The sequence below is a fragment of the Ornithorhynchus anatinus genome, chromosome 20, assembly GCF_004115215.2.
Source record: "Ornithorhynchus anatinus isolate Pmale09 chromosome 20, mOrnAna1.pri.v4, whole genome shotgun sequence".
Classification (NCBI taxonomy): Eukaryota; Metazoa; Chordata; class Mammalia; order Monotremata; family Ornithorhynchidae; genus Ornithorhynchus; species Ornithorhynchus anatinus.
In genome coordinates this window covers 9324578-9352018 of record NC_041747.1, presented here as the reverse complement: position 1 = coordinate 9352018, position 27441 = coordinate 9324578, and the positions used below count along the sequence as shown (strand labels likewise).

The 27441-nt window shown below is 43.0% G+C and overlaps 1 protein-coding gene across 1 annotated transcript in view; it reads right to left on the bottom strand.

Moving 5' to 3' along the window:
* Positions 1-26: 26 nt before the first annotated feature.
* The window catches only part of HTR2A (5-hydroxytryptamine receptor 2A), a 30253-nt gene continuing 2838 nt past the window's right edge, over positions 27-27441 (bottom strand). The window contains exons 2-3 of the mRNA XM_001514118.4: positions 25548-25748; positions 27-1897 (exon numbers count right to left, since the gene is read on the bottom strand). Coding sequence (XP_001514168.1) covers positions 1104-1897; positions 25548-25748 — 995 coding nt within the window. The 3' untranslated portion in view covers positions 27-1103. The remainder of the gene's footprint in view (positions 1898-25547; positions 25749-27441) is intronic.

The window sequence follows — 27441 nt, the reverse complement described above, 5'->3', positions numbered from 1 at the left end:
AAAGGCCCAGTATCAAGATTTATACATACATTTGAATGATCGTTTTTAATCTTTTAGAAAACACCCAAGTTTCTCAGCTCTTTCAAAACAACCCAACATTCAAATGAGGAACAAGTTTAATAAAGAGAGGACAAAAAATATCAGGGCCAAAATTCTGCTTGGAGCCGCATGCATTACTTAAAGGAAAATATTTGTTGATGTTTAACATCCTTTCAAAAGCATATTGAAAATCTCATCTGAATTGTACATTCCAAGCGCTTAGTCCAGTGCTCTGCACATAGTAAGTGCTCAATAAATACTTTGAATGAATGAATCCCAAAACGTGGGAAGTGTATGATGAAGCACTGGAAGAAATTCTCATTAGCAGCAATTTTTATCAGTACAGGGTAACAGAAAAACATCTTATTTAACTTCAAATTCAATGAAGTCAATAGGAGTGGAGAAACTCCTCACATCTTAGGGTAGCATTCGTGAAGGAATACGAATGAAAAAAATAACGAGAAATAATTCCATTGTTCTAATCCACATTGGTTTCATTTAATTATCCTTGGTGCTTTTGTCAAGGCGTGTACATGGTATATGTATACGTACGCACAAACACATATACGAGTGTACTGATAAACTAACATTTCTTTTTGTCAAAATGGCCCTAAAAAGTGCTCGTTCTCCATGATTTCTATTAATGATTTTGTGGTTAAAAAGTACAGCATAAAGTAACCAGTTCAATCCCATGCTGCCAATAAACCACACAATAATATATTTTCTTTTGCAAAATAAAAAATAGCAAAATTGATTTATTTCGGGCCCTTATTAGTATAATACAATAAATGATATTTGTTTTTAAGAAATATATTATTTAGGATATTAAAAAAATAAGTGTAATAAAGCCTATGCTTAAAACAGCTGAAGTACCTTATGAACATTTCAAAAAAAGTGCACATTTGTGGCATTTAACCCTGGTTTTCATTGGCAGAAGAACATGAGGCTTGTGTTATGCTGACAGTTCTACTGGACCTGCCTGGCTTTCCCAAGTCACCCAGCTTGTCGGTTGCTTGATGTGCCACATCACGGTTGCCATAGTAGCCATAAGTGGTCCAGTGCAATCACACAGAGCTGACCGTGTCCTCCGCCAGACCGAGACTCGTCTTTGACGCATTAGCGCAATGATGTTTTCCTCTGCTAACCTTAGAATTGTCCTTCATCTTGCCCTCTTTTTTGAGGCTTTTCATCTGTGCCAGCTGGAGCTGACTAGAGTTGTAGGCCAAGGCAGGGATAGTGTTCACCAAGATCAACTGCAAAGGCTTCTTCTCTTCTTTGTACTGGCACTGGATGTAGCGGGCGAAAGCCGAGCGGTAGGTTTTATTGAAGAGTGTGTAGACCAGTGGGTTGACGGCTGAGGAAAGGTAACCGATCCAGACGAATATATTCAGGAGCACTCCCATGGCATTTTCGTTACACGACTCTTTGCAGATGACAGCCAGCACGTTGGTGATGAAGAAGGGGCACCACATGACCACGAACAGAAAGAAGACAATGCCGAGCACCTTGGACGCTTTCTGTTCATTACTGATAGACTGCATAGTTCTCCGCCCGGACAGTCCTAGATCCCTGTGCAAGGACCGCTGAAAGAGTTTTTCTGAAGACAGGGAACTTTGAGGGAGAAAACTGAACGAGGCCAATTTGGTCTTTGAGCCAGTATCATTCACACACAGAGTGGCTTCTTTCTGGAGTGACTTTATAGTTAAAAAGTAGGTGATCACCATAATAGTTAGGGGAATGAAGAAAGCCACGAAAGAGCCAATCAGAACAAAGTTCTCATCTGCAAGGAAGCAGTTTCCTTCTTTAAAGACTTTGGAATCATCTTGCAGTCCAAATACTGGCACTGGCATTGAAATACCTTAGAAATGTTTGGAAAAAGAGAGGAGATTAATAAGGATATTCAGATGGAAAGAAACGAGAGGCTGATAGAGTGCTTCATATGCTCTATCATTACTCAGAGGTAGAATGCATGAACTACAAAGTTAGAAAACATTAGCTATAATTTCCCCCAAAGGTAGGCTCAAAGAGCTTATTCCCACAATCATTTATTAGGTTGTGTTTTTTTTTTAAAAAAAAACCTCAAAAATCTCTTTGACTGATATATTAGAGAATTGCACTGATTGGTTTTAGACGTAGAATTCACTTTTTAATCATTTTGTTTTAGAGAGAGAACAATCAGTTCCCTACTATTTCCTAAGTGCCACAGAAACATATGACCTTGCTTTACCTCCCTCCTTTCCCCTCTTCATGACAGTAAGGAATGGTTCTCTGAAAGATGGCTAGCACAGAGCACATTTTTGCAGCAGTTGTTAATGTCAAAATGCTACAACAGTAATGGATTCCCCATCCAAGAGAACAGTTGGGCCTTAGTAGACAGAGCAAAGGACTGGGGTCAGGAAACCCCACAATCTGCTGCGTGACCTTGGGCAAGTCATTTAATCTTTCTGTGCCTCAGTTTCTTCATATGTAAAATGGGGATTCAGTAGCTGCTCTCCCTCCCCTTTAGACTATGATCTGATTCTAATGCATACCCCCAGCATTTGGCATAAAGTAAGCATTTAGCAAATTCCACAGTATTCTGCCTCTCCCTCCACATAACTATCTCCATCTGCCTCTATGTCTGACAGTGTCCCTGCCTTTAGGTCTCTGTTTACACCCACCCAAAGCATGTGTCTTTTTGCTAGTGATCAATGTAGACCCCAACCAAAACATGCTTATAAGATTTACTAAACGCAGTTGGACTGTACTCTCTTCTGAATGTACAAAGAAATCGACTGCCTTCCAAGCTCTCTTTTTTCAGTCTTCCCATTCCCCCAACTCCTGTCCACTTTCCTTAGCAACTCTTTTTCAGCCAGGACCCTGCCAGGTGGTGAGGAAGGATGGGAGCTGGGCAACACATTCAAATAGAGTGTGAGGCTGCTCAGAGGAGGAAATTATGCATGCAGCTTTCTTGAGAGCTGTCTTTAGTCCTCGGGACCGTACAATGGCCTGGTGGGAGATCTACTTCTGGAACCAAAAACTACTAGTAGCCTTTGTCACATCTCTTCCTGTGACTGGGTGGGATATGTACAGGACGATCGATACCATGCCTTTGGAAGCCTAGTTATGCTCCTTAAATTGTGGAGGGCAGGGTTTAAAACACTCCTCTGGCACAAAAAAGATTAGGTGTAACCTTATGCTCCCCAAAGACTTTCTGCCCCTCTGCCCCACTATGCAGAGAGGAGAGGATTGATTTTTCAATGATCCCATTTTTCTCCCTGAATAGGGTGGAATGAGACAACATAAACACTTGCTTGGGTGTACTATATTATTTTTTGCTCAAGAACAGAGAGTCTTGCTCTTCCTCCGACGCATGGATGTAAGCAATGGTGGAGGGGAGAACAGGAGGTAGACACTTCTCTCCATTGCCACTGTTGATGTACTTAGTGTCATCTCAGCTATTAGCAGGAGAATCTAGCGGAATCTATAAGATGACATAGGAGCGTGCAGAGAGGTTTAGCATCATGAGGGAGAGAGAGTCATACATGGTATTGGAAATAAGAAGTCCATGGTTTGGGGTTTTTTTTTTAGCTACAGGTTGAAGTAAAAAGAAAAAGGAAGGAAAAATCACTGCAAATAATTCAACGTTCAAGGCAGATTTCATGGCTCCAATAAAATGCTCCAAATTCATGCACACAAACTGGAAGACGGGCACTGGAGTATCTCCAGTGCCACAGCTACAACTCCTTAGCCATCGCTTGGGCAGTAATTATCCATCTGCTTTGTTTGTCGGTTTTCAGAGGATTGATATCTCCTTATCCTCAAAACCATGGATTGGAATGTATCCTCTTTATAGCTAAATGGGCAGATGCTTGAACTCCTTGCTTTATGGCTGTCAGTTTAGTATGGTATAATTTTCTGAGCAAATGAGAAACAGTCATCAAACTACAAATTATCTAGTCCTGTCAACCAGATGTAAATTTTTTTTATCAATTACTATTTAAAAATAAACAGGCCAAAATTATTTTAACTGTTCTGGCCCGGCAGATGATTGGCATCGGGGGTAGTAATTCACTGAACATTGTCCCCGTGCAATGGGTGAAGTTGGGGTGGGGATCCCAGCTTCCTGGGGCTTCCATGGTTTGGGGAGTAGAGATGGGAACAGTTTTCTCCAGAACTGCTGCCCTGCTAATCATTCTCATCATCATCACCACAATAATAATTGTGGCATTTGTTAAGTGCTTACTATGTGCCAAGCACTGTTCTAAGCACTGGAAGACAATAAGGTTGGACATAGTCCCTATCCCTCATGGGGCTTGCCATCTATGGGGGAAGGAGATCAGGTATTTGATCCCTATTTTACAGATGAGGAAACTGAGGCACAGAGACTTGCCCAAGGTCACGCAGAAGGCCAGAGGTGGAGCCGGGATTAGAACTCAAGTCTACTGACTCCCAGGAAGGTGCTCTTTTCTTTGGGCCATGCTGCTTCGTCCCTGGTCGACACACCGAACCTGCCCCTGGCCAGTACCCCAGCCACTGTGCAAACCCCCAGGAATTAGGTCCCTACCTCGCTTTGGATTGGGACGTGGGGATGGATTTCAGGGATAGGGTGAAAAGGGGAAAAGGCAGAGTCAGAGGCTGAGGCTGCAGCAGAGGATCCCGAAGCACCTCACCCTTTCAACTAGGCTATTGGCCTTTTACATGATGAGGTCCCCATGGGCCAGGGGCCTAGACTGAATTAATATCCTTGACCCATTCCCCAGGGCTTAGTAAGTATTTTGGACAAAGTAAGCTCTTAATAAAGGTCACAAAAAATATAAATAATAATTGCTCGGTTGTAACAGAACTTCATCAACTCTTACAGGAACCAATCACAAATGGAACTAATTGGGATAGTCTTGGTGGGTCCCTCGGGGACTGGGAGTCAGGATACCTGGGTTCTAGGCCCAGCTCTGCCACTGGCCTGTTGCATGACCTTGGCCAAGTCACTTAACTGCTCTGGGCCTTCCTTAAGTTTTCTCATCTGGGAAACTCTTCTTTTCTCTTAGACTATAAGCTTTCTGAGGGACAGGAACTGTGTCCAATCTTATTCTTTTATATCTACCCTAGCCTTCAGTACATAATGAAATCTTGAGACATATCACAATTAAAACAAATACCATAATTAAAAGTAAGTGAACATTTACACTAGAAAAATCATCTGGATAATTCAGACTCTCCAAATGCACTCTGATTTGAGTCATCCAGATATTGCACACAAAATTGTTGTCTACCACAGAGATTACTGAACGAAGCAGACTCCTCCTTCCTGGCCTAGTCTATGTCAGGAGGACAGAAATCAATTTTTTGGCGTGAGAGGGGGAAACAGTGTTCTTGAAGGTCATTTATCAGTGAAGTTGATGCGAGAGACAGAGAAAAAGCCAACAGACAAATACAAACCCAAATATCATGTTTTTAAACAAATCATCTATTTTCTGCTCCCTCCCTGACAGTCAACATAACATTCTCTTGCCAGTCATTCCATTCCTACCAAGAAAGCAAACCAAACCTGAAAAGGAATTCAGGATTAGTTTGAGATCCAGGAGCCTACTGACAAACTGTTTTTGGTCTGTTATTACTGCTTCAGTCTAGAGGGGAATATCGCATTGACAAGGGAGGCCAGAAGATTGGTTAGGAGCAGGAATGAAGCAAGTGAATTACATGTCCTAGATTTCTGAATCCCATGACGGGTTCTGAGATCTCCGGAGACCTGTTTTCCCTCCTACTTACAATGTGAGCCCCATGTGGGGCAGGAACTGAATCCGACCTGATTAACATATCTATCCCAGCGCTTAGAACAGTGCTTGAGCCCTTGAAAGTGCTAAATAAATACCACAATCATAATCCAGACACAGTGAGGAAGTCCTGCATCTGCTCCAGGTCCACCTGCCCTCCTGAATTACAGGACTTCTGGGAGAGGTTCTCATAACCACCCAGACCCAATGGGTTTTCTGAGGAGTGAAAAAGAGGATGGCCTGGATCCTCTGGGATTCTCCCTATCAATCAATGGTATTTAATTAATCGATCAGTCAATCAACCATTAGTATTTACTGAACAATTACTATGTGCAGAGCATTGTACTAAGTGTTGGGGAGAAAACAATAAAACAGAGTTGTCAGACACATTCCCTTGCCCACAACAAGCTTACATTCTAGAGACGATCTTTCAGTCCAGCCAATAATACCCACACAAAAAAATTTGAGGCACCTTTTCTAGCCCCTTGCTCATGTGGAGAAAACACTGTATCCTTAAAGAGGTCTTCCCAGACTCCAAGGGAGCACTCAAAATGAATAGCTGTCCCTCTGGCAACAAGAACCCAGAATGAGGCTCCCTTTGTTGCCTAGGAGATTTGGACAATTCCCTCTTGACTATGGCTGACAAACATTTTAAATTCTGAACTCTGAGTAGTGACAACCCTGGTCATTTTGTTGCAGCAAATGCATCTTGTCATTATCCAAAATATCTTCTTCTTTACCTTTTACAAATCTTTTTCACAGGGCGAGCCCCTCTTTAGGGTGTTCTTGAACTTCCAGTCTTCAGAATGTCCATCCACAGTGAAGAGGCTGAACTTTTGACAGGAGCGAAATGAGTTGCTGGCTGTCAAGACAGCATGGACCGGGAGGATGATTAATTATCTGCCCGTCCATCCCCCTCTGAAATTGTCGGGGCCGGGGGTAGGGGGGGAAGGTGGATGTTATCACTCTCAAATAACACATGATCCTCTGCCCCAAGCAACTTAATAAGTGATCCCTCTGGGCTTCAAATCAGCTTTTGAAAGCCCAGCTCTCTATGCTGCACTGCACAGAGGGAATAATCTGAGATGCTTTCATTCATTCATTCAATAGTATTTATTGAGCGCTTACTATGTGCAGAGCACTGTACTAAGCGCTTGGGATGAACAAGTCGGCAACAGATAGAGACAGTCCCTGCCGTTTGACGGGCTTACAGTCTAATCGGGGGAGACGGACAGACAAGAACAATGGCACTAAACAGCGTCAAGGGGAAAAACATCTCGTAAAAACAATGGCAACTAAATAGAATCAAGGCGATGTACAATTCATTAACAAAATAAATAGGGTAACAAAAATATATACAGTTGAGCGGACAAGTACAGTGCTGTGGGGATGGGAAGGGAGAGGTGGAGGAGCAGAGGGAAAAGGGGAAAATGAGGCTTTAGCTGCGGAGAGGTAAAGGGGGGATGGCAGAGGGAGTAGAGGGAGAAGAGGAGCTCAGTCTGGGAACGCCTCTTGGAGGAGGTGATTTTTAAGTAAGGTTTTGAAGAGGGAAAGAGAATCAGTTTGGTGGAGGTGAGGGGGGAGGGCGTTCCAGGACCGCGGGGGGACGTGACCCAGGGGTCGACGGCGGAATAGGCGAGACCGAGGGACGGTGAGGAGGTAGGCGGCAGAGGAGCCGAGCGTGCGGGGTGGGCGGTAGAAAGAGAGAAGGGAGGAGAGGTAGGAAGGGGCAAGGTGATGGAGAGCCTTGAAGCCTAGAGTGAGGAGTTTTTGTTTGGAGCGGAGGTCGATAGGCAACCACTGGAGTTGTTTAAGAAGGGGAGTGACATGCCCAGATCGTTTCTGCAGGAAGATGAGCCGGGCAGCGGAGTGAAGAATAGACCGGAGCAGGGCGAGAGAGGAGGAAGGGAGGTCAGAGAGAAGGCTGACACAGTAGTCTAGCCGGGATATAACGAGATGCTTCCTCCGGCGGTTGCAATCGCAAGGACAGGAACCCCCTTTCATCCAGAATACATATAGATTTCCCTAAATTCCACTCTCTTTCAGCCATCCTTTTTCATTTCCCTCTCCAGCCCCCACTGAAAACTTCTATGGTTTGCACTAGCCACACACTGGAGAGGTCAGTACACTCCTAAACTGTACCTTGTATACTGAATCTTTACCTTACTATGGTATTAAAATAATAATAATGATAAAACAGTGGTATTTGTTAAGCATTTACTATGTGTCAAGCACTGCATTAAGAGCTGGGGTACATACAAGATAGTTTCTAGACTGTAAACTCATTGTGAGCAGGGAATGTGTCTGTTATATTGTACTCTCCCAAGTGCTTAGTACAGTGTTCTGCACACAGTAAGTGCTCAATGAATAAGACTGACTGATTGATTGATCAGGCCAGACAAGGTCCCTCTAGGGTTCACAGTCTCAGTAAGAGGGAGAACAGGTTTTGAGTCTCCATTTTATGGATGAAGAAACCAAGGCCCAGAAAAGTTATGTGACTTGCCCAAAGTCACCTTGCAGGCAAGTGGCAGAGCCAGGATTAGACTCCATTTGGCCAAGATGCTGTCTTTCCTTTAGTAAACTTTCTCTTTAGAGGCAGTTTGTAGGCCTCTATGTCCTAAAGTACACGACTTCTGCATTTCGCCTTCAAAGCCTTGCTTATCCTCTTCCCTGTGACCACAGTCAGAGTTTTGCATGGCTACAAAATCATCAGAAGTGGTAGGGTAATCCAGGAGACCAGAGATTAGACTGGGAGTTAGAAGACCTAAAGTGAAAGTTCCTGGAAGGCAGGGATCATATCCATTAACTCCGCTACTTTTCTGCTCTGTGACCTTGGTCAAGTCACTTCACTTCTCTGGGCCTCAGTGACCTCATCTGTAAAAGGGGGATTAAGACTGTGAGCTCCACGTGGGACTTGGACTGTGTCCAAACTGATTAGCTTGTATCTACCCTAGCGCTTAATACGTGGCAAGCGCTTAACAAATACCATAAAAACACACCAAAAACCCCTCTACTACACTCTCCCAAGTGCTTATTTCAGGATGCTGCACAGAGTATGCATTCAATCAATACTACTGACTGATTGATTGATCGGGAAAAGGGCGCTAATGAGGATGTGCCCTTTTGCAGCAAGTTAACTGGTTCATTGAGTACAGAGATTTTACCTTCTCAAGCTAACCCACTCACTGGGCTTCATTCTTGTATGCCCCCCACGACTCTATTCACATCCTTTCTCTACCTGGAACTCCTTCCCTCTTCCCATCTGGCAGAGGGCTTTGGTTTTCCCGTTTTCAAAGCTCTTCTGAAATCACATTTCCTCCAAGATCTCCTTCCCCAATTAACCTCTAATACCTCCATATTATATCCCCCACTGCAAATTAAGCACTTCCACATCCCCTTAGCCCTGGTGTGTTCACAACCACTCTTAGCACTTATGTACCTATCTTACATACTCTATTACCTATCTTACATACTCTACTACTTAAGCACTAATTTAAGCACAAATCCCCCTTTCCTTCTTCCTACTTGTAAATTTTTTTAGGGTCTGTCTCCCTCATAAAATGGAAGTTCCTTAAGTGTAAGGGTCATGTCAATTAATATTAATATTAGTATTATTCCTATAAGCATTCTGTTGGAGACAGACTATTGGGATGGATGTTTGACACAGTAATAACTGTGACATTTAATTGCGGTATTTATTAAGTGCCATATTTATTAAATTTTATGTGCCCAGCACTGTAATAATAATAATAATGTTGGTATTTGTTAAGCGCTTACTATGTGCCGAGCACTGTTCTAAGCGCTGGGGTAGACATAGGGGAATCAGGTTGTCCCACGTGGGGCTCACAGTCTTAATCCCCATTTTACAGATGAGGGAACTGAGGCACCGAGAAGTTAAGTGACTTGCCCAAAGTCACACAGCTGGCAAGTGGCAGAGCCGGGGTTCGAACCCATGACCTCTGACTCCAAAGCCCGTGCTCTTTCCAGTGAGCCACGCTGCTTCTCACTGTACTACGGCAGATACAAGATAATCATATCAGATATAGTCCCTCTCTCACATGGGGCGCACAGTCTTAAGGGGGGTGGTAAGAACAGGTATTTCCTCCCCATTTTATAAATGAGGAAACTGAGGCCCAGAGTAGTTCAGTGACTTACCCAAGGTCAACCAGCAAGCAAATTGCAGAGCCACAATTAGAACCAAGTCGCCAATTATAAAATTGCTCATTACTTTTCCCCTCATCTCATCCCTCCTAAGCAATAATGTTGGTCTCTCACCAGGCTCCAGATCTGCTTATTTGTGGCCCACTCCCCTCCTTATGAGTCCTAGTCAGGAGAAAGGAAAGGCCACAGCAGAAGACACAAAAGGAAAGGGAAAAGAGCAGAGAGAACAAGTTCTCTAGAGAATACAAGTGTGACCTTTGGGGCTTCTCCTTTTCTTTTCTATCAAAGGATGTAGCCTTCTGAGCAACTTAGAGAAGAAAACCTCTTTAATAAATGTCTCCAAATTGATGGTAAAACTGAGAAAATACACCTTAAAAGCGAGCAATGCGGCCAGGGTGCAGGCTAGTCAGTTTTGTGGGTAAAGTGATTCATTAGTTCTTTCTCCTTTCTGATTAAGAAAATTACAAGGGGTAACCAAGAAGATTGGGTTTTCTACAGCAACCCTAAATCAAGATGGAATTATGTCTCTACTCAGATAAGAGATAATTCAAGGATAAAAAAAAACAACTGAGGACAAAGGGGGAGTTTTTTGGCCTGCATTTTTGCAATGAGCTGCCTACACTGGTCAATTTTACCCAAAAACTGCTCAACTTTAAAATCTGCCTCACTGCATAGGGTACTGCAATGTCTACCTGAGGTGACGATGCATGTGCAAAAGATTGGATTGAATTAAATTAAAACTTCTGATTAGATTCTGCTTAATCCAGCTAACCTCTCTCTCCTTTCACTCCGTCCTCTGTTGTCAAAGCTTCAGTTCCAAGAATGTGACAGAGAAATGTTATAGGCCTGTAAAGATTATTGATTTAATTCTTCATTTGCTCCAGTCTGAGGCCATAAATGAAATGTGACTCACGAAAGACCCTCTCTGGCAGCTTCTACAACACAGATCATGGGAGCAGATAACCAATCGGAAATTTTCATTCCCAAAGTGGCCCTTTTTTGTCCAGAATTATTTGGTTTGGCTATCAACATGGTTCAGAATAGCCAGATAATTGCCATTTATCCTCTTGATTTTCCCTTTACCCTTTCAGACCAAATGAAGTGAAGGACTAAGGGATTTCTCCAGGTATTTCCAGCTCTCCCCCAAATCCGGTATGAAGGAAAAGGCTATCTCTATAATAAGTGAACTGCAAGGTCATTTGGAGAGGATAAAAATGATCAGAGTGAACAAAGCCCATAGTTTAACACCGGTTGTGGTCCCCTCCTCACAATCAATCCGGTGAGAGGGTTTTGAAATGACGATAGTATTTCTTCATGCAGTCAGTCTAGGGGAAGCTGGCAAAACATCAGGTTGGCTCCTAAAGACAACTGTTTCCTTGTGGGTAGCAAGTTCTTGATTAACCTGGGAGTTGGCCTCATTGACAGCTGATAACCAGTGTTTACTGGCATCCTTGTCTTCTCCACCCCAACCTCCGTCTCTACCGGGAAGGATGTAATGACTGAGTCTGAATGGGGCAACTGAATCGGACTACCTCTTTGGAATGGCAGGATACCAGGCTACTGGGCTGAGTTTGGGTAGGGACTTTGAAGAACAGGACTTTTGGAAAGTGGGCTCTCCCCTGTGCTTTATTTTTACCAGGATTTTGGCAACCTGGGAATGGGCAGTTCACAGTCCTGGTACCTTTAGCGGTGCCATTTCAGTTATGAAAACAAGAATAAAATCTTTACTGTCTAACAGTAAAGTTAATTATTAAATGTATTCAAAACACAGTGGTACTCTACTGGTTCCCCTGTCAAATACACTTACGACGACTGCAAATGCAGTAAGACGATCATCATTAGTAATAACAATAATAGTGCTGCTCAAAGACATTATAAATTTTAAATGCAAAAGTTCATAATCACGTGAGTCCTGACACTTTTTTCAGTGAAAAAAGGGTGTAGTGAATACACATGTTCTAGCAGAGCTGAGTGCACCATTGACTATTATGGTAGATAACATTTTGAATAAGTAGTCATCCATAGCTACACATCTGAATACCACTTGCTCATTTCAAATCACCCCCACTTTTGCTTGTTCCCATTCCACAGGATCCAAGTACTTCATCCTCAGGCCCACACTGCTCCACACAGTCAAGCTACAGTGGCAGTGCTCTGTATTTCTCTCTCGATTTCACTGGGATTTACAGTTCTGTCCTTAGTCCCATCCCAAAGTGAAAATTGATGAGCATATTGTGGAGGTGCCAAGGAAAGTTCATTTATCTGACAGTGAAAATTTTTCTGGAGTAATTTGTTCTCGATTTATAGCTAACCAACAGTATTAGAGGTAAGAGTTATATATTTGTGGCAATATGCGACCATCTCAATCATCTGACAAGGAAACCACTTGCGTGTGCACTTTGAAGGACATGGGAATTCTGAATTGTTTTTTTTCCACACAATGATAATAATAATAATGATGGCATTTATTAAGTGCTTACTATGTGCTAAGCACTGTTCTAAGGGCTGGGGTAGATACAAGGTAATCAGGTTGTCCTACATGAGGCTCACAGACTTAATCCCCATTTTACAGATGAGATAACTGAGGCACAGAGAAGTTAAGTGACTTGCCCAAAGTCACACAGCTGATAAGTAGTGGAGCTGGGTTTAGAACCCATGACCTCTGACTCCCAAGCCCATTTCAGCACAAATTGGATTCTTTCTTGTTCAGTTAACGAGCATCCCTGCTCTGTACCTGCATTCTAATGGAAAAACAACTGAAGCTGATTGTTCTCCATCTTGGAGTATTGTCAGATGTGAAATCAGAGCAAATAACTTTTCAAACACGCTTCCTGCATAAGCTAATGCATTTTCTAATTTCCATTTAATATACATTTAGAGTGGATTTAAATGCAAGTGCTTCTGTTAAAAGTGCATGTCATATCAATTTATATGAACTATTAAAAATTTCTGGAAGCAATGAAATTGTTTTATAATTGTAAAGGGCAACACTGATTAGATTCATTTCAATGTACATGTGCCATTAAACTGCTATTTTAGCATCCAGCAGATATCTGAAGGTACAAACATTATCTTTTGAATGTGTATGTTTTTTCTTTACTTCCTACCACCATTGGTATTTTCTAAAACGTATGCTGTATGAAGTAATAACTCCTATTTTGCAGGATATTTTTGCTTAACTTGGGCATTTTGTTATGTAAGTGTACTGATTAAGTTCTAGTCTGCAGGTGAACAGGAGGAAAATAAGATAAACTGATTTTGCTAAGAGCAGTGAAAAACATACATATCGAGCCAATATTAAGTGAAGAAAATGCCAAGAGATGAAAAGTTGCTTTTGGCAGTATAAAGAAAGTCAAATACATTATAGATAAGAGTTCTGTTGGCAGTTAAAATAAATTTTTACCAGAAGCTCATGAATTTCACTTAATGTATCATTTGTTTTCTGATTTTTACCTACATTATATATTAATCAAATGTGAGAGCATGTTTTATTAAGAAAATGGAATAGGAGAGTTGCCCTGCAGCTAACTCAGGCACCTAAAGTATCTCAGATGGTGGAAAGGGAAGATAGGAGGGGCTTGGTCTTCTGTTTAGGCCAGAAGTGGGGTTCCAAGAAACTCCTTGGACCCCAGATCTGGATCAAAATCTCTGATCAGCTCACAGTACCAATTTAATAGAATAAACAATTTAAAATGAAGAGTACGAATGAAGAAAACATTGAAATGAATAGTTTTCCTAATACACTTGAAAACAGCTGAGAAAATATGGTATTTAAAATAAAACACTCCACTTTCAAAATTTAAAAAACTGAAACCAATTTTACCCCAAATTAAGATATAAACAACTAATAATTACCCCCCAAATCATGGTTTTAAAATTAAAAAAAATTCATATCCTAAGTACAGAATATTCAAGACTTTGGGTGATGCTCTCAGACTGTTGAGTTGAAAGACTTTCTCAAGGACTGGAATTGACTTCTGACCCTGGCTTCCTTTTGTATTCTGATTACAGTAAGGTGGGCAAAACTGTACTAAGTATACAACCTTAGAAGTAGAGTGGTCTAGCGGAAAGACCAAGGACCTGGGAGGACCTAGAGTCTAATCCTGGCTCTGCCACTTGTCTGCTGTGTGACCTTGGAAAAGTCACTTCACTTCACTGTGTGTCAGTTACCTCATCTATAAAATGGGGATTAAGACTGAGACCCCCATGTAGGACATGAACTGTGTCCCACCTGATTAGCTTGTATCTACCCCAGGGTTTGGTTCAGTGCCTGGCACGTAGTAAGCACTTAATAAACACCATTTAACAACAACAACAAAAAATCCTGCTTTCCTCAAAAGATGATGGGGAAATGATCAGACAACACTCTTCTAAAGATGATTTAGCCAACCCTGGCATCATGGATTCTGATAATTTTTTCAAGCTCCAAAGGGATTCTTGTGTTGCCTTTTAAACCATATTTTTCAGAAGCCAGGCCAGAAGGAGTTTGCCTTGGAGCTTGTAGTCCAGTGAGATACTATATTAGGTTCTGCAGTCAGCTCTCTTACCCCTTTTCTTGAAGGTGGAGAACTGGGAGTGTCTCTGAATTCCTGAGGAAAGTCCTCAGTGCTTTCTTTATGTGGAGGGAAAGCCAGTGCTGACTTCTAAGCAGTAAGACTTCTTCTGGATTGGAATTTCCTCAGGATCTCAGAGTTTACTGCTCTTTATGGCTTTGCTATGACAGTGACTTCTTAATAGGTCATATCATCTCCCCACGCCCCTTCTCCTTTACATTTTTGTGCATACAACTTTCTCCTCTGAGTAATATGCCATAAAGCTAAAAGTAGAGCAGTGATCCAATAAATCTTCTTTATTTTTCCTTTTCTAAAATCTCTGTATCATTGAAATATCAGCATTTTATGCTCAGTACAATGAAAAGCAATTTCATTCTCTATCTGCGTTAAAGGATTTGGGATGATGCTACTCTGCCTCTTACAAACTTTTAGGCTCAGTTCATTCTTTCTGAAATTACTTTCTCTGTTTTCTAAATATACAACAGTAACTGATGTGCCTTGTAAAAATATGCATAACTACTTTGTACTCACAAAACATTTTCTGGCATGTGAAGGTCCAAAAGGATGTACTTGGGTTTACACCTTTATTCACCTCCTCCCTAAGCCCTACAGCACTTATGTACACATCCATAATTTATCTGTTTATATCATCTGTCTCTCCTTCTAGACTGCAAGCTCATCGTGGGCAGCAAATACATCTACCAACTCGGTTATATTGCACTCTCCCAAACGCTTAGTACAGTGCTCTACGTATAGTAAGTGTTCAGTAATTATGATTGATTGAAAGGTTCTACCCATTTTGCTTTGCCTATAGGGAAACAGAGGCATAGAGGTGAAATGATCGGTGTAAGATGGCACAGAGATCTAGAAATTGAGAGAGGTCAGAAACTACAGGCTTGGATGCTCCAGCTGAATCCCAATACTAGAAACAGCATTGTTGGCCAATGCAAAGGTAAGGCCATAAGAACAAAAGTCATTGCTGGGTCAGACGCATCCAGCCCAGTATTCACTTTCTGGCAGGGGCAACATGAAAATGTTTCAATTAATGATATAGCTTCTCCAGACTAAATTCTTGCAATTTGAAGTTTGTTACAGGTGTCATCTTCTCCCTCTCACTCCCTGCCCATACTACCCGCTCCTTAGATGCTACACTCCATAAGGGCAGGCATCAGGCCTTTAAAAATGGCACTGTAACTTTTTTAGCCTGGACTTCGGTTCTCAGCACCCTGTAACTGCTTGGCACATGGGCAATGGACTGGGGAATGGCCATGAGTGGCTGAATTGAGAGCACCCATTAGAGAAGTAACAAGATTCGATGGCTCTTAGGCATCTAGAGAATGGTGTTGAATAAAATAGAGTTGTTTCCCCAGCAGATTTCACAGCTGGAAAACAAGAAAGAGAGTAATAGAGACCACAGGAACTGAGATGGAATAGATGCATGCCAGCAACAACTTCCTTTCAAATGATTCATAATAGAAATATATACATATATATATATATGATTTGTAATAGAAATATATGTATACTATCAAAATTGAGTGATAGATTGATGTTTGAAAACAGAGAAATAGAAGGCTAACTCAAGGAGAAAATATAAATTTTAAATTTTTTTAAAGTACTAGTTCTATAATACTGAACACAGGAGGGGGGAAGAAAAGATAGAAAAAAAACGAGTGAAAGAAACCACCGGAGGAAAGAAGAGGGGGAAAAAAGGCAAGAGAAAGGAAAGGAAGAAGGGCATTCATGTCTAACATCCTATAATACCCTTCCACAGTTGGAAGAAAGAAAGGATAGTGAGGTTCCCCTTAACCACTGGGCTAAAGGGTCCAACCCTCCATCCTCGGGCGCCCCCGGGCCCAACATAACTGCACCCTCCCACACATTCACCTGCTTTTGCCTCAGCTCCAGATAGGGATAGGCTCCATAGAGGGGCATGTGGGTAGGACGGCAGAGACACATGTTTTAACTCAAAGGAAGGTGGCCAGAGTCAGATTTTGGCCTGGGGGTCCCAAAAAAGCTTTAACCTGGCCACAAGGACAAGCATCTTTGTTTCTAATTTTCAGAGGGGGAAAGTGAGCAATGTGACTCGTCGCAGATCATGGTGTTAAGGCAGTGGCAGAACTGGAAACAGAACTCCTTCCTCCCAGACCCCTGCTCTTTCCACGTATTCGTGTTAAGAATGTTGTGTAACCATAATTCGGTTATGGAGGATTTAGTTTTATGCAGCTTTGCAGAATGAGATAACAGCAAGTCTAGGCTCATAAGCTGGGTGTGAACTGTCATCCAGCTGAGGGGGAATAAAAGGACTTCTGCTGGGAAGAGGCTCAGCCTGTGACTAATTCAAGGTCATAATACAAGTGAAGGAAACAAACTCCACAGCCTTGAAAGGCAGAAGAAGGAGCAGCGGTAGTAGTCGTTCTAAATAAAGGAGGAAAAATACAGGAGGATATCTATGCTAAATATCAGAGAAATATCTTAATAGTTCAAGCTAACGGACTGTAAAAAGATGGCAAGCAGATTTTATAACACTGGACCAGACAGGAATGATACAGAGGTCAACTTCATTCCAGGAAAGTGACAGATTTATATTACTAAAGTCAAAGGAAGAACTGAGCAATTACCTAGGAAATTTCAGGCCCAAAACATACACCTTGCATCAATTTCCTAGGTTTTTCTGGCAAGAATCATTTTTCAGGCCTGAATTACTTGGCTATTTACCTCTGAGCCAATCATTAATCAATGGTATTTATTGAGCTCTTTCTGGGTGCAGAGCACTGAACTAAGCATTCGGGACAATACAATATAACAAAGTTGGCAGATATGTTCCCTGCCCACAACAGGCTTCCGGTCTAGAGGGGAAGACAGATATTAATATAAATAATTACAATTACAGTCTAGCGGAGATGAGTCATGATGTCTGGGGGGGGGTGTATCTGTGTGGGTGTGTGTGGGTGTGCACACACAAATTACTAAAATTGAGTCAATTCCTTAATGAACCAGCAAGAGGTGAGGAAGATCATATTTGGCCTTCCATAACTGCAGGATTTATCCCATCCCACTCTCTGAAAGCCAGAGTTAGGGCTGGGGCTAATCAGTGGGAGGGAGGGAGAGAGGGAGAAGGGAATCTGCTTCAGGATAGTGACAGGTGGTAAGGGGCTATTTTGGGGCTCAGGACCCATTGCTAAACGATGACTCCTTGTGCCCCAGTCTGCCTCCTCCGTGGACCATCTCTGAGCCAGAGATTCAGAGACAACACCTCCAATTATATATTCAAAATAAAGAGTGTATGATAGTACCAACTGAATACCATTTCCTTAAAAACAGGAGTGTAATGAATTCCTAGAGAATACAAAATAAAAAGATGACTAAAAATAGAGAGGAAGCAATGTCAGTTCTTATTTACTTTGCCACCAGCTGAATCAGTGTACCAGAATTCTGGAGGGAAAATTAGGAGAACAAAGGAAATTCATCAACCATCCAAGCCTGAAGCAGAGGGGTGATTTGTGGGTCTGCAAAGGGAGAATTTTTTGTGGGTGTTCTCTTCAAATTCACTAACACCTAAAGGCAACTGGAAACCTGAGATAACACAAATCAATAGAGTGACTGTGACAGGGTTTTTGTGTCCAGAAAAATAAGGTGTGCTTCTATTTTCAGCCTTTTTGGCTCTTTATCCCTCAAGTAATGAGAAGCTATTTTGGGCAATGATTTCTCTTTTCCCCACAGAGGTCATATGCCAGGGAGCAGGCACTTGCTACCCAAGTAAGCCATCCCCTCAGCAGGATGAGGGCTCCAGCTGTTGCCTGCTGTGTGACCTTGGGCAAATCACTTAACTCCTCTGTGCCTCGGTTATCTCATCTGTAAAATGAGGATTAAGGCTGTGAACCCCTTTTGGGACATGGACTGTGTCCAAACTGATTATCTTGTATCTACCCCAGTGCTTAGTACAGTGCCTGGAACATAGTAAGCCTTTACCTTTAAAAAAAAAAAAGATGAAGGGGAATGGCAAGTTTTTCTGGTTGGTAATAGCACCAAGCTGGCTCAGAGTCAAGCCCAACACAGTTGCAAAGGACACGGTGCTGCATAGAGATGAAATAGTATCCAAAGCTCTAACTGCTTGTCATTAAGATTTCACATTTGTTCAGAGCGCTCAGTGGGTGGTGCAGAGAAATGCATTTCAAGGAGTTTATTGGGTTGAAAGTGGCATCCCTGGCTTCTTGGACAATTTCCAACTTGGATCATTATACGTTGCCCATCAAACATTTTCCCCAAATGTTCCCAGTTGATACACATCATCCTTTGAGAAAAACAAAGGAAAAACACCATCTCAGTTGAGTATTCATTCATTCATTCAATAGTATTTATTGAGCGCTTACTATGTGCAGAGCACTGTACTAAGCGCTTGGGATGAAGTGCTGCTCATCCCCTGGAATGACTGTTTTGTTATGTTTTTGGGGTGGTACCATTTCAGTAGTAGATGAATGATCCACACAAATATTATATATACATTATATATGTATATATATATAATAATTTGATATGTATATAATGTAGCTGAAAGTCCTCTGGATCATTTGAAGGTGAAAAGGCGCTATAAAATCTAAGTAGTCTCTGCTGAATGACTATCTGGGAGATGGATGAAGCTGAGAGGAAAAAGGAACTCAGATGAGTAGAACAGGGTCTCAAACTGCCTTCTGTCTCCCAGCTCCAGTCCAAACTTCACTCTGTTGCCCGGGACATTTTTCTACAAAACTGTTCAGTCCATGTTTCCCCACTCCTCAAAATCCTCCACATCGAACTGAAACTCCTCACCATCAGCTTTAAATCACTCAATCTCCTTGTCCCCTCCTACCTTACCGCCCTGATTTCCTACTACAACCCAGGCCACCCACTTCTCTCTTCTAGCTCTTCTAATGGCCAACCCATTCACTGTACCTTGATCTCCTCTTTCTCCCCCCGACCTCTCAAGTGGGGTTTGGATAAATTCATGGACAAGCAGTCCATACCATGATATATTAGGAATGTGAAAGCATATCTGGGACAACTAGGATAGATGTCCAAGAAGATGAAGACCATATGGTTCCTTCCAAGCACCTTGTTGCCAGACTCCTGACAGAATCTTGGGCTGTAGGGTCCACAGGCAGGGTCCAGGATTGGCTTGTTTATGTCCTAATATTCCCAGCTAAACTTCATTTTGAGCCTTCACACATCATCACTGGTAAATTAATCTTTCCTCACCTTTCTTCCTTGCCCAGAAATCCAATCTCTATTTCACAGGGAAAATACATGTGATAGAATAATGTCCAAAGGGACAGAAGCCCAGCTCTGAAATCCAGAAACTCTTCTAATGTGAGGAATAACAACAGAGTTTTGGTGTCTGAATCTGATCCTGAAGAATGGATGTGGACACAGGAAGGTTAGCAGAGAGACAAAGGCAGCATGTGTCATTTCCCTTATAGGTAAAATACTGTAATGGGCTAATTCTCTTTTGGGGTTGTTTCTTTTAGCTGGAAACAGCAAATCTGCCTCTAAAAATTAAAAATGCTGAGGAAAATCTTCTTTTCAAAAATTAAAATAAGGCAGGAATAATTCACTGCAGGTAAGCATATTTTCAGCAGCATATTTTCAGCACTTCTGTTTACATCAGATTGACTTTGTTTCCTCGGGGCCGTTCTCATCCTTTCTTACCTTTTGAATTCCTTCTTTTCTCTCCTTCCCTTTAATTATCTTCTCTCCTATACCTTTTATCCTTCTTCTGGGATTTCCTCAGTGAAATCCTACCTCACTCAATGGTATTTACTTGCCTCACCCAGAGGAAGCTGCAAAGACAGACATTATTTGTCTGAACAGAAATACTTCATGCACAAATCTCCAAACCTCATTTGGAATTTACATATGGCCAAGACTTTTGGATCTATTTTATTTCTCTAATTCTACCACTTCCTGTCTCAAACTCCAGGGGTTTCCTTCTTTGAACATTAAAACTCCAAACATGAAACCCAGATTTTATTTATAGACACAGTTTTTTGGTGAGAAAAACTTACTACTTAATTCTCTGCAGCTTCCAGCTTTCTCTTGAACCTTAGCATTACTACTACAAATACTAATAATTATGTTACTTGTTAAGCACTGTTCTAAGTGCTGGGGTAGATACAAGTTAATCAGGTTGGACACAATCCCTGTCCCACATGGGGCTCAAATTCTTAATCCCCATTTTACAGAAGAAGTAACTGAGGCTGAGAGAAGTGAAGTGACTTGCCCAAGGTCACATGGCAGATAAGCAGGGTAGCCGGGATTAGAGCTTAGGTTCTTCTGATTCCCAGGCCCATATTCTATCCTCTATAGCCACACTGCTGCTCTATTGCAACCAGTAATATTAATTTAATGATTACAATGTTCAAAACGCACCCTAAATCTTGAGGAGAAATGTTTTCTATTCTCTTGCCTCTTTTGTTTTTCTGTATCATGACTTCTGTGACCTTTATCCTTGTACTGAAATGCTGCAGATAAAGCCCGCCATATTAGACTATCACATTATTAATTCTCATTTTACAAATGAAGTAACCTAGGCACAGAGAAGTTAAGTAACTTGCCCAAGGTCTCACAGCAGATATGTGGCAAAGAAGGGATTACAACTCAGGGGCTTTACTGACTCTTTGATTCATTATCTATCTAAATATCTACCCATCTATCTATCAACCCATGCATCCAGGGAGGGACTTTTAACAAATCTCCTATCGCAAAATAACTCAAATTCCTGTCTGGCTGGTAGTGACAGAACTTTCTAGTCTTAACCACTGATGACTGAACAATGCTCAACTCAAATGTCAAAGGGCCAGAACTACTTTCTTTTCAAGGATAAAGTATGTGAGAGCTTCTCTCAGTGGCACATGCTCATGTCTCGCAGTCAGCAATGTTATCTCTGAACTTGAAGACCGATTTTACTACCCTACCAAAGGCAGGCAAATACCCTGCTTTATCTTCTTCAGAATGAAAATTGATATATTGAAACTTCCTTTCCAGGCTAAAGATAGAGAGTCTCTAGGGAACTCCACAGAGTTTAAGGGCTGTCAGAGCTGCAGAAGAGCAGGAGAAAGTCCCTGTAGTGACCTGAAAACCCTGACTATCAGCGGCTATCAGTTCACCAAGCTCCCTTGGGTGATCATTTGAACACTTGGTTCCTTCCTTCCTTTGTTTTCAAATAACCTAAAGTCAGCTTCAATACTCTGTGAGAGGTAAGGAATTGTCCAAAGAGAAAAGGATGCAGACAGCAAAAATGGCCACTCAACTTGCTAAATGTCAGTCTGGCCAGTTCTGGCTGAGCAGTCTGGGGTTGATTCAGCATATGATTTTGATGAGAAAATCTACTTCCAAGAGCAGCAACTCAGGCAGGGGCTGTTTCTGCCCAGTTTTGACTATCCAAGGAAGACCAGGTTGGTTCTTGGGCTTTCTTTTGGGTTTCATTTGCTGTTCGGAGGATCTGGGATTGGCACAGTACCATCTGGGGCCTAGCACCAGTTTCCCTGTAGCCACTGGCAAGGATTGGCCCCTAGACCAGATACGTTTGAGCCTCGGGGGTTAAGCTGGAATCAGATTGCCCTTGGGAATTAGAAGACCATTTGACTCATTACAATTTACTCTTTGGAAGTCTCTCCAAAGGCTACCAATGACTCAATCAGTCAGTGGTAATTTATTGAGGGTTTATTTTGTATTTTATAAATGTTTTCACTGTGCAGAGAACTGGACTAAGTCCTTGGGCGAGTGCCTTAGAGCAAGTAGTCATGATCCCTGCCTTTGAGGAGAACCAATGCTTGCACTGCACAGAAGAGCAACAAAGCCACTTTTTCACGGTAGACTCTCCCCTGCCACCACAGCTTCATTATCCTACAATCAGCAGTGGCACAGGTAGACAGAGTGAGCCACCCCTCCCCATCTGCGCTTCAGGGTCACTACCATAAGAGGCTTCCCAAATCTTGGGATTGCTTCATGGCCACAGTTGGACTATTTTTGAGTCCCCCTCTTCCCCCAAAAAACCACAGATTCCTCAAGGGATAATCAGAGGCAAGGGGAACAGCTGGGAGGATGTACTGTGGCAGTAGGAGTCCACTGGCAACTGGGTCTAGTCACACTCTCCCAGTCCAGGAGCAACCAGTGGAGAGCCCCAAATCTTATCACCTCAGGCTGGGTGACCTGTCCAATCCAGACCACGCTTCGCTTCATCCACCATCCCCTCTGATCTGCCAGGGTACTTTGGGCCAGACCATCTCCCGAGGGACCCAATCTAGCCCCGGGGTCTCCCACATTCCCCTTGGATTTGGGGGACAGGACTCCTGGGTCTCTGGCTGCTAGTATGTAGTGAGCATCTAGAGTTGGCCTCTGGGAGGCATCACCAATTTCCCTCCCATAACACTTTGCCAACCTAAGAAGGAAAAAGTAACATTTAAATGGAAATATTAAAGGAGCAATCAAACCAGTGATAACTAAGGGGTAGCACTCTTGTTACCTGGGAAATACTAATTTAGATATAGAGAAAAAAGGACAGCTTAAAGAAAAAGCATCTTTTCAGTTGGCTTGGTGAGGTGAAGAGGAATCCATTTCCCTGGTTTGGGGGTTCCCATTTTGTGTTTTCCTGGAGCATTATAGGAGGGGAGTTAGCGGGGAAACTTCATGAGGATCAACAGAGAACTTCCCTTTGTTGCGGGCAGGAAATGTGTCAACCAATTTTGTTATACTGTATTCTCCTTAGCGCTTAGTATGGTGCTCTGCACAGAGTAAGCACTCATTAAATATGATTGATTGATTGATTGATTCAAGAAAATCGTGGTGGGTGTAGTGATCCTGAGATGTCCTGATAAGCCAGTGTTTTTGGCTGCCTGGGCAATGTAAGAGTGTTAGATCGTAACACTGTCTCGCTCCTTGAGGACTTTTGCATCTATGAGAAATGTAAATATGTCCCAATGAAAGTCTTACTAATCTAATTTATTTAATGAAAGATGCTCAAAAAGGGTTGTACTGAATTATGAAGACTTTCCTTCCCACTGTGCTGAGCGCACTACACTGGATGAAGAGACAAAGTGTGGATTTTAGCTTTCCTCTAACAGCTGGAAGCCAAAATCTGCACGGCAGCCTTCTCTCTCTCCCTGCGGCTGGCTACCGGCAGCCTTGCCAATCGGTATCCATGGAAACAAATACTGGATCTATGAAAATGAGGGAAAAGGGTATTCTGAAGATGGATTTGTCAAAACTTTCTTTTCCTTTTCTGATACCGATCCAGCCACAGGGCCAGGGTTGGGGCCAGCTGAGGATAGTGATGTTCCACACTCAGGGATTACATGATTGTCCTTTGGCTGTCACCTGGAAGCAGCCAGGGGCACATGAAAACACAGGCTTCACGGATCATGTCAGGGACAGATTGCTGTTGCTGGGTGGCCTGAATTGATGGAAAAATCAGAATTGCTTGTAAACGTGAGTGTGTGTGTGTTTGTGTGTGTGAGAAATATGTAGAGACACAACAGAGTACACTGGAGTAAGGAGAAGACAGAACCACGTCCTTAGACATATAAGGATAATAATAATAATAGTAATTTTTGTGGTTTTGGTTAAGTGCTCACTATGTGCCAAGCACTGCTTTAAGCACTGGGGTAGATACACACAGGTCCCATATGAGGCTCAAAATCTATGTAGAAAGGAGAGCAGGTATCAAATCCCCTTTTGCAGATGAGGGAACTGAGGCACAAAGAAGTGCCTTCCCCAAAGTCACATAGCAGGTAAGGGGCAGAGCCAGGATTAGAACTCTGATCCTCTGACTTCCAACCTGAGCTCTTTCCACTAAGCCATGTTGCTTCCTAGATAAAACAGAGTCTGCATTCCTCTGGATTCAAATAGTGCCTAAGGCTCTACAGTTGGGGAAAAAGAACTCGAATGGAATGGCGAGCTCACTGAAAGAAAGTGGCCCTGGCTTTGCCTATCATGCTGGTAGCAGGACCTGAAATTTCTATTTTTACCTAATCTTCCCATGACTTCATGCTTGTTGAAGAACTGGTGGAGGCCAGAACCCTGGAAGCACGGGACGAAGTGGAAGAGCAGGGGCAAGAGTCCGCGAAGAAGCTGCAATCACCAAGGCTACCATGGCCACCACGGACATAAGCTGAGAGTGAGGCTAAGATTGCCTCAGCAGCTGAGTCCTGCCTCCAGCTTTTGGCTACAGCAATTATGGCCACAGTATAATTTGCTCTCCTACAAATCTCTAACCAGAGCCACTAAAAGAAAATCTGAGCCTGCCTAAACTGCACTGCTCTATTATATACTCTGTACTTTAGAGCGGATTATATTCTATTCTTTATTGTTACCTGCTAACTGATGTTAGCATCTGTCTTCCTTGCCAGGTTGTAAGATCCGTCAGGACATGGATTCTGATTCTATTATACTTTCCCAAGCGCTTAGTAAAGCGCTCCGCACACAAATGCCGCACTGACTGACCAACTCTCCTGGTTGATAATAAATAGTAAAATGGTAGAGGAAACAATGACCAAACTTGGGGCTTGATCTTCCCGTCACACAGACAAACCACATTTTGCATCGTTAACTGAATTTTTGATTTTCTGAACTTCTCTTTTATCCCAAGTAGTTCAGACAGCGGGTGTTCTCTTCAATACCTCTTCAATTCTGTTATTCTTTCATCAAACTAAGCCAAGCCTCTCCGGCCAAAGTTGGCCAGGATGAGGTGTCAGAAGCAATTCAACCAAATGACTTTGAGCTTTTCCCCTCAACTTTCATCACCTGTGCCTTTCTGCTTGTCAAGTTGGGGATGGATAATCTATATCGAAAGGATGTAAATACAGTCAACCCATCAGAAGCAGTGCCACTGAAATCCTTTAATGTGTACCCTCTTGCCTGGAGGGTTCTCTTGGAGTCTGTTCATCAGGAGACTTTAAAACACAATTAAGATGTAAATTGTGACAAAGCAAGCAGTTGTTTGGGGCAAAAACATCAAGCCCCTTGGAGTAGGATACTGTACTGTGAGTACAAAACCCCACGCACTTACCCACGGATATGGTCCAAACAGCTATTATTTTCACAAACGCCTTGGTTCTCGAGTTGAAGCGGCTGTGCTGAATGGGATTTCGGATGGCAATGTAGCGATCCAGCGAGATTGCACAGAGGTGCATGATGGAGGCCGTGGAGAAAAGCACGTCCATATATATCCACACTGGACAGAGCTTGGTGGGGAAAGGCCAGTTGTATCCTGCAACGGAAATACTTAACATCAACAACTTAGCTTTATGCACCGCGCACCACTGAGCCTTTATTGCGTATGTTCTACACTTCTTACCATGTGATGCAGGTGTGCCCTTCCGCCTACTCAATAGGTGGTGTGGGGAATTGAATGACCATTAATAGTTTTAGGTAATATGATGCCCTCCCAGGTCAAGGCTCTGGGCTATCCACGAAATGCATGCCATCGTGCATTAGTTCTGAAGTCAGACTAGAGTGCGGTAGTTCTACAGCTCCTCAATTGGGATGATCTGTCTACACAGTTGATTAATAATCAATCAGTGGCATTTACTAAGCACTTGGGTGTGAGCTGGCTGTGTGCAGGAATGTGTCTGTTGCTTTCTTGTACTCTCCCAAGCTCCAGGTATAGTGCTTAACGTGCATTAAGCACTCAATAAATATGATTGAATGAATGAATGCAGATGTCTGTACTACCCTCATGGAAGAGTACAGTCCACAAATTTGGTAGACCCGATCCCTGCCCACACCCTTTACAAAAAGAACCCATTACGATTGTAACTTTGTCTTTCTCTAAAAATTTGGGTGGCGTGTAAAAAAGGAAGGGTCAAGGGGCTGGGGAAAAGAGTTAAGAGGCTACGATTCGGTTGCTGCCTTACTTGCCTCTGCCGAGTTTTTTAAGCGGGGGCTCGGGGAGAATTTTTGCAGAGGCGATTAAAGGGAAGCAGTGTGGCTCAATGGAAAGAGCCCGGGTTTGAGAGTCAGAGGTCGTGGGTTCTAATCCCGGCCCCGCCGCTCGTCAGCTGGATGACTTTGGGCAAGTCACAACTTCTCTAGGCCTCAGTTCCCTCATCTGTAAAATGGGGATTAAGACTGTGAGCCTCACGTGGGACAACCTGATTACCCTATATGTACCCCAGCGCTTAGAACAGTGCTTGGCACACAGTAAGCGCTTAACCAAATACCAACGTTATTACTATTATGTGGGACAACCTGATCAGCTTGTATCTCCCCAGCGCTTAGAACAGTCCTTGGCACCTAGTAAGTGCTTAACAAAATGCCAACGTTATTACTATTATGTGCTACAACCTGATCACCTTGTATCCCCCCAGCGCTTAGAACAGTGCTCGGCACATAGTAAGCGCTTAACAAAATACCAACGTTATTACTATTATGTGGGACAACCTGATCACCTTGTATCCCCCCAGGGCTTAGAACAGTGCTCGGCACCTAGTAAGCGCTTAACAAATACCATCGAGCCCGGGCTTGGGAGTCAGAGGTCGTGGGTTCTAATCCCGGCTCCGCCACTTGTCTGCCGTGTGACCTTGGGCAAGTCACTTCACTTCTCTGTGCCTCACCTACCTCATCTGTAAAAATGGGGATTGAAAAACGTGAGCCCCACGAGGGACGATCTGACGACCCTGTATCTTCCCCAGGGCTTAGAACAGTGCTCTGCACAGAGGAAGCGCTTAACAAATACCATCATTATTATTATTAAATGCGGGGATCGATCGCTTTGGCAAAGCGAGGTTGGGAGAGAGGCCCGGGAGGAGCGGGTTGGGGCGGGGGGGGGGGGTGGGGGGGAGGTCCCCGTTTGTCCTGCAGGAGCGCGGCGCGGGCGGCAGGGGGCGCTGCGTCCCGGCGGCCGGAGCGCTGAGTAGCACGTGTTGGTCCCGGGCGCCCCGCCCGGCCCGGGCCCCTGCCGG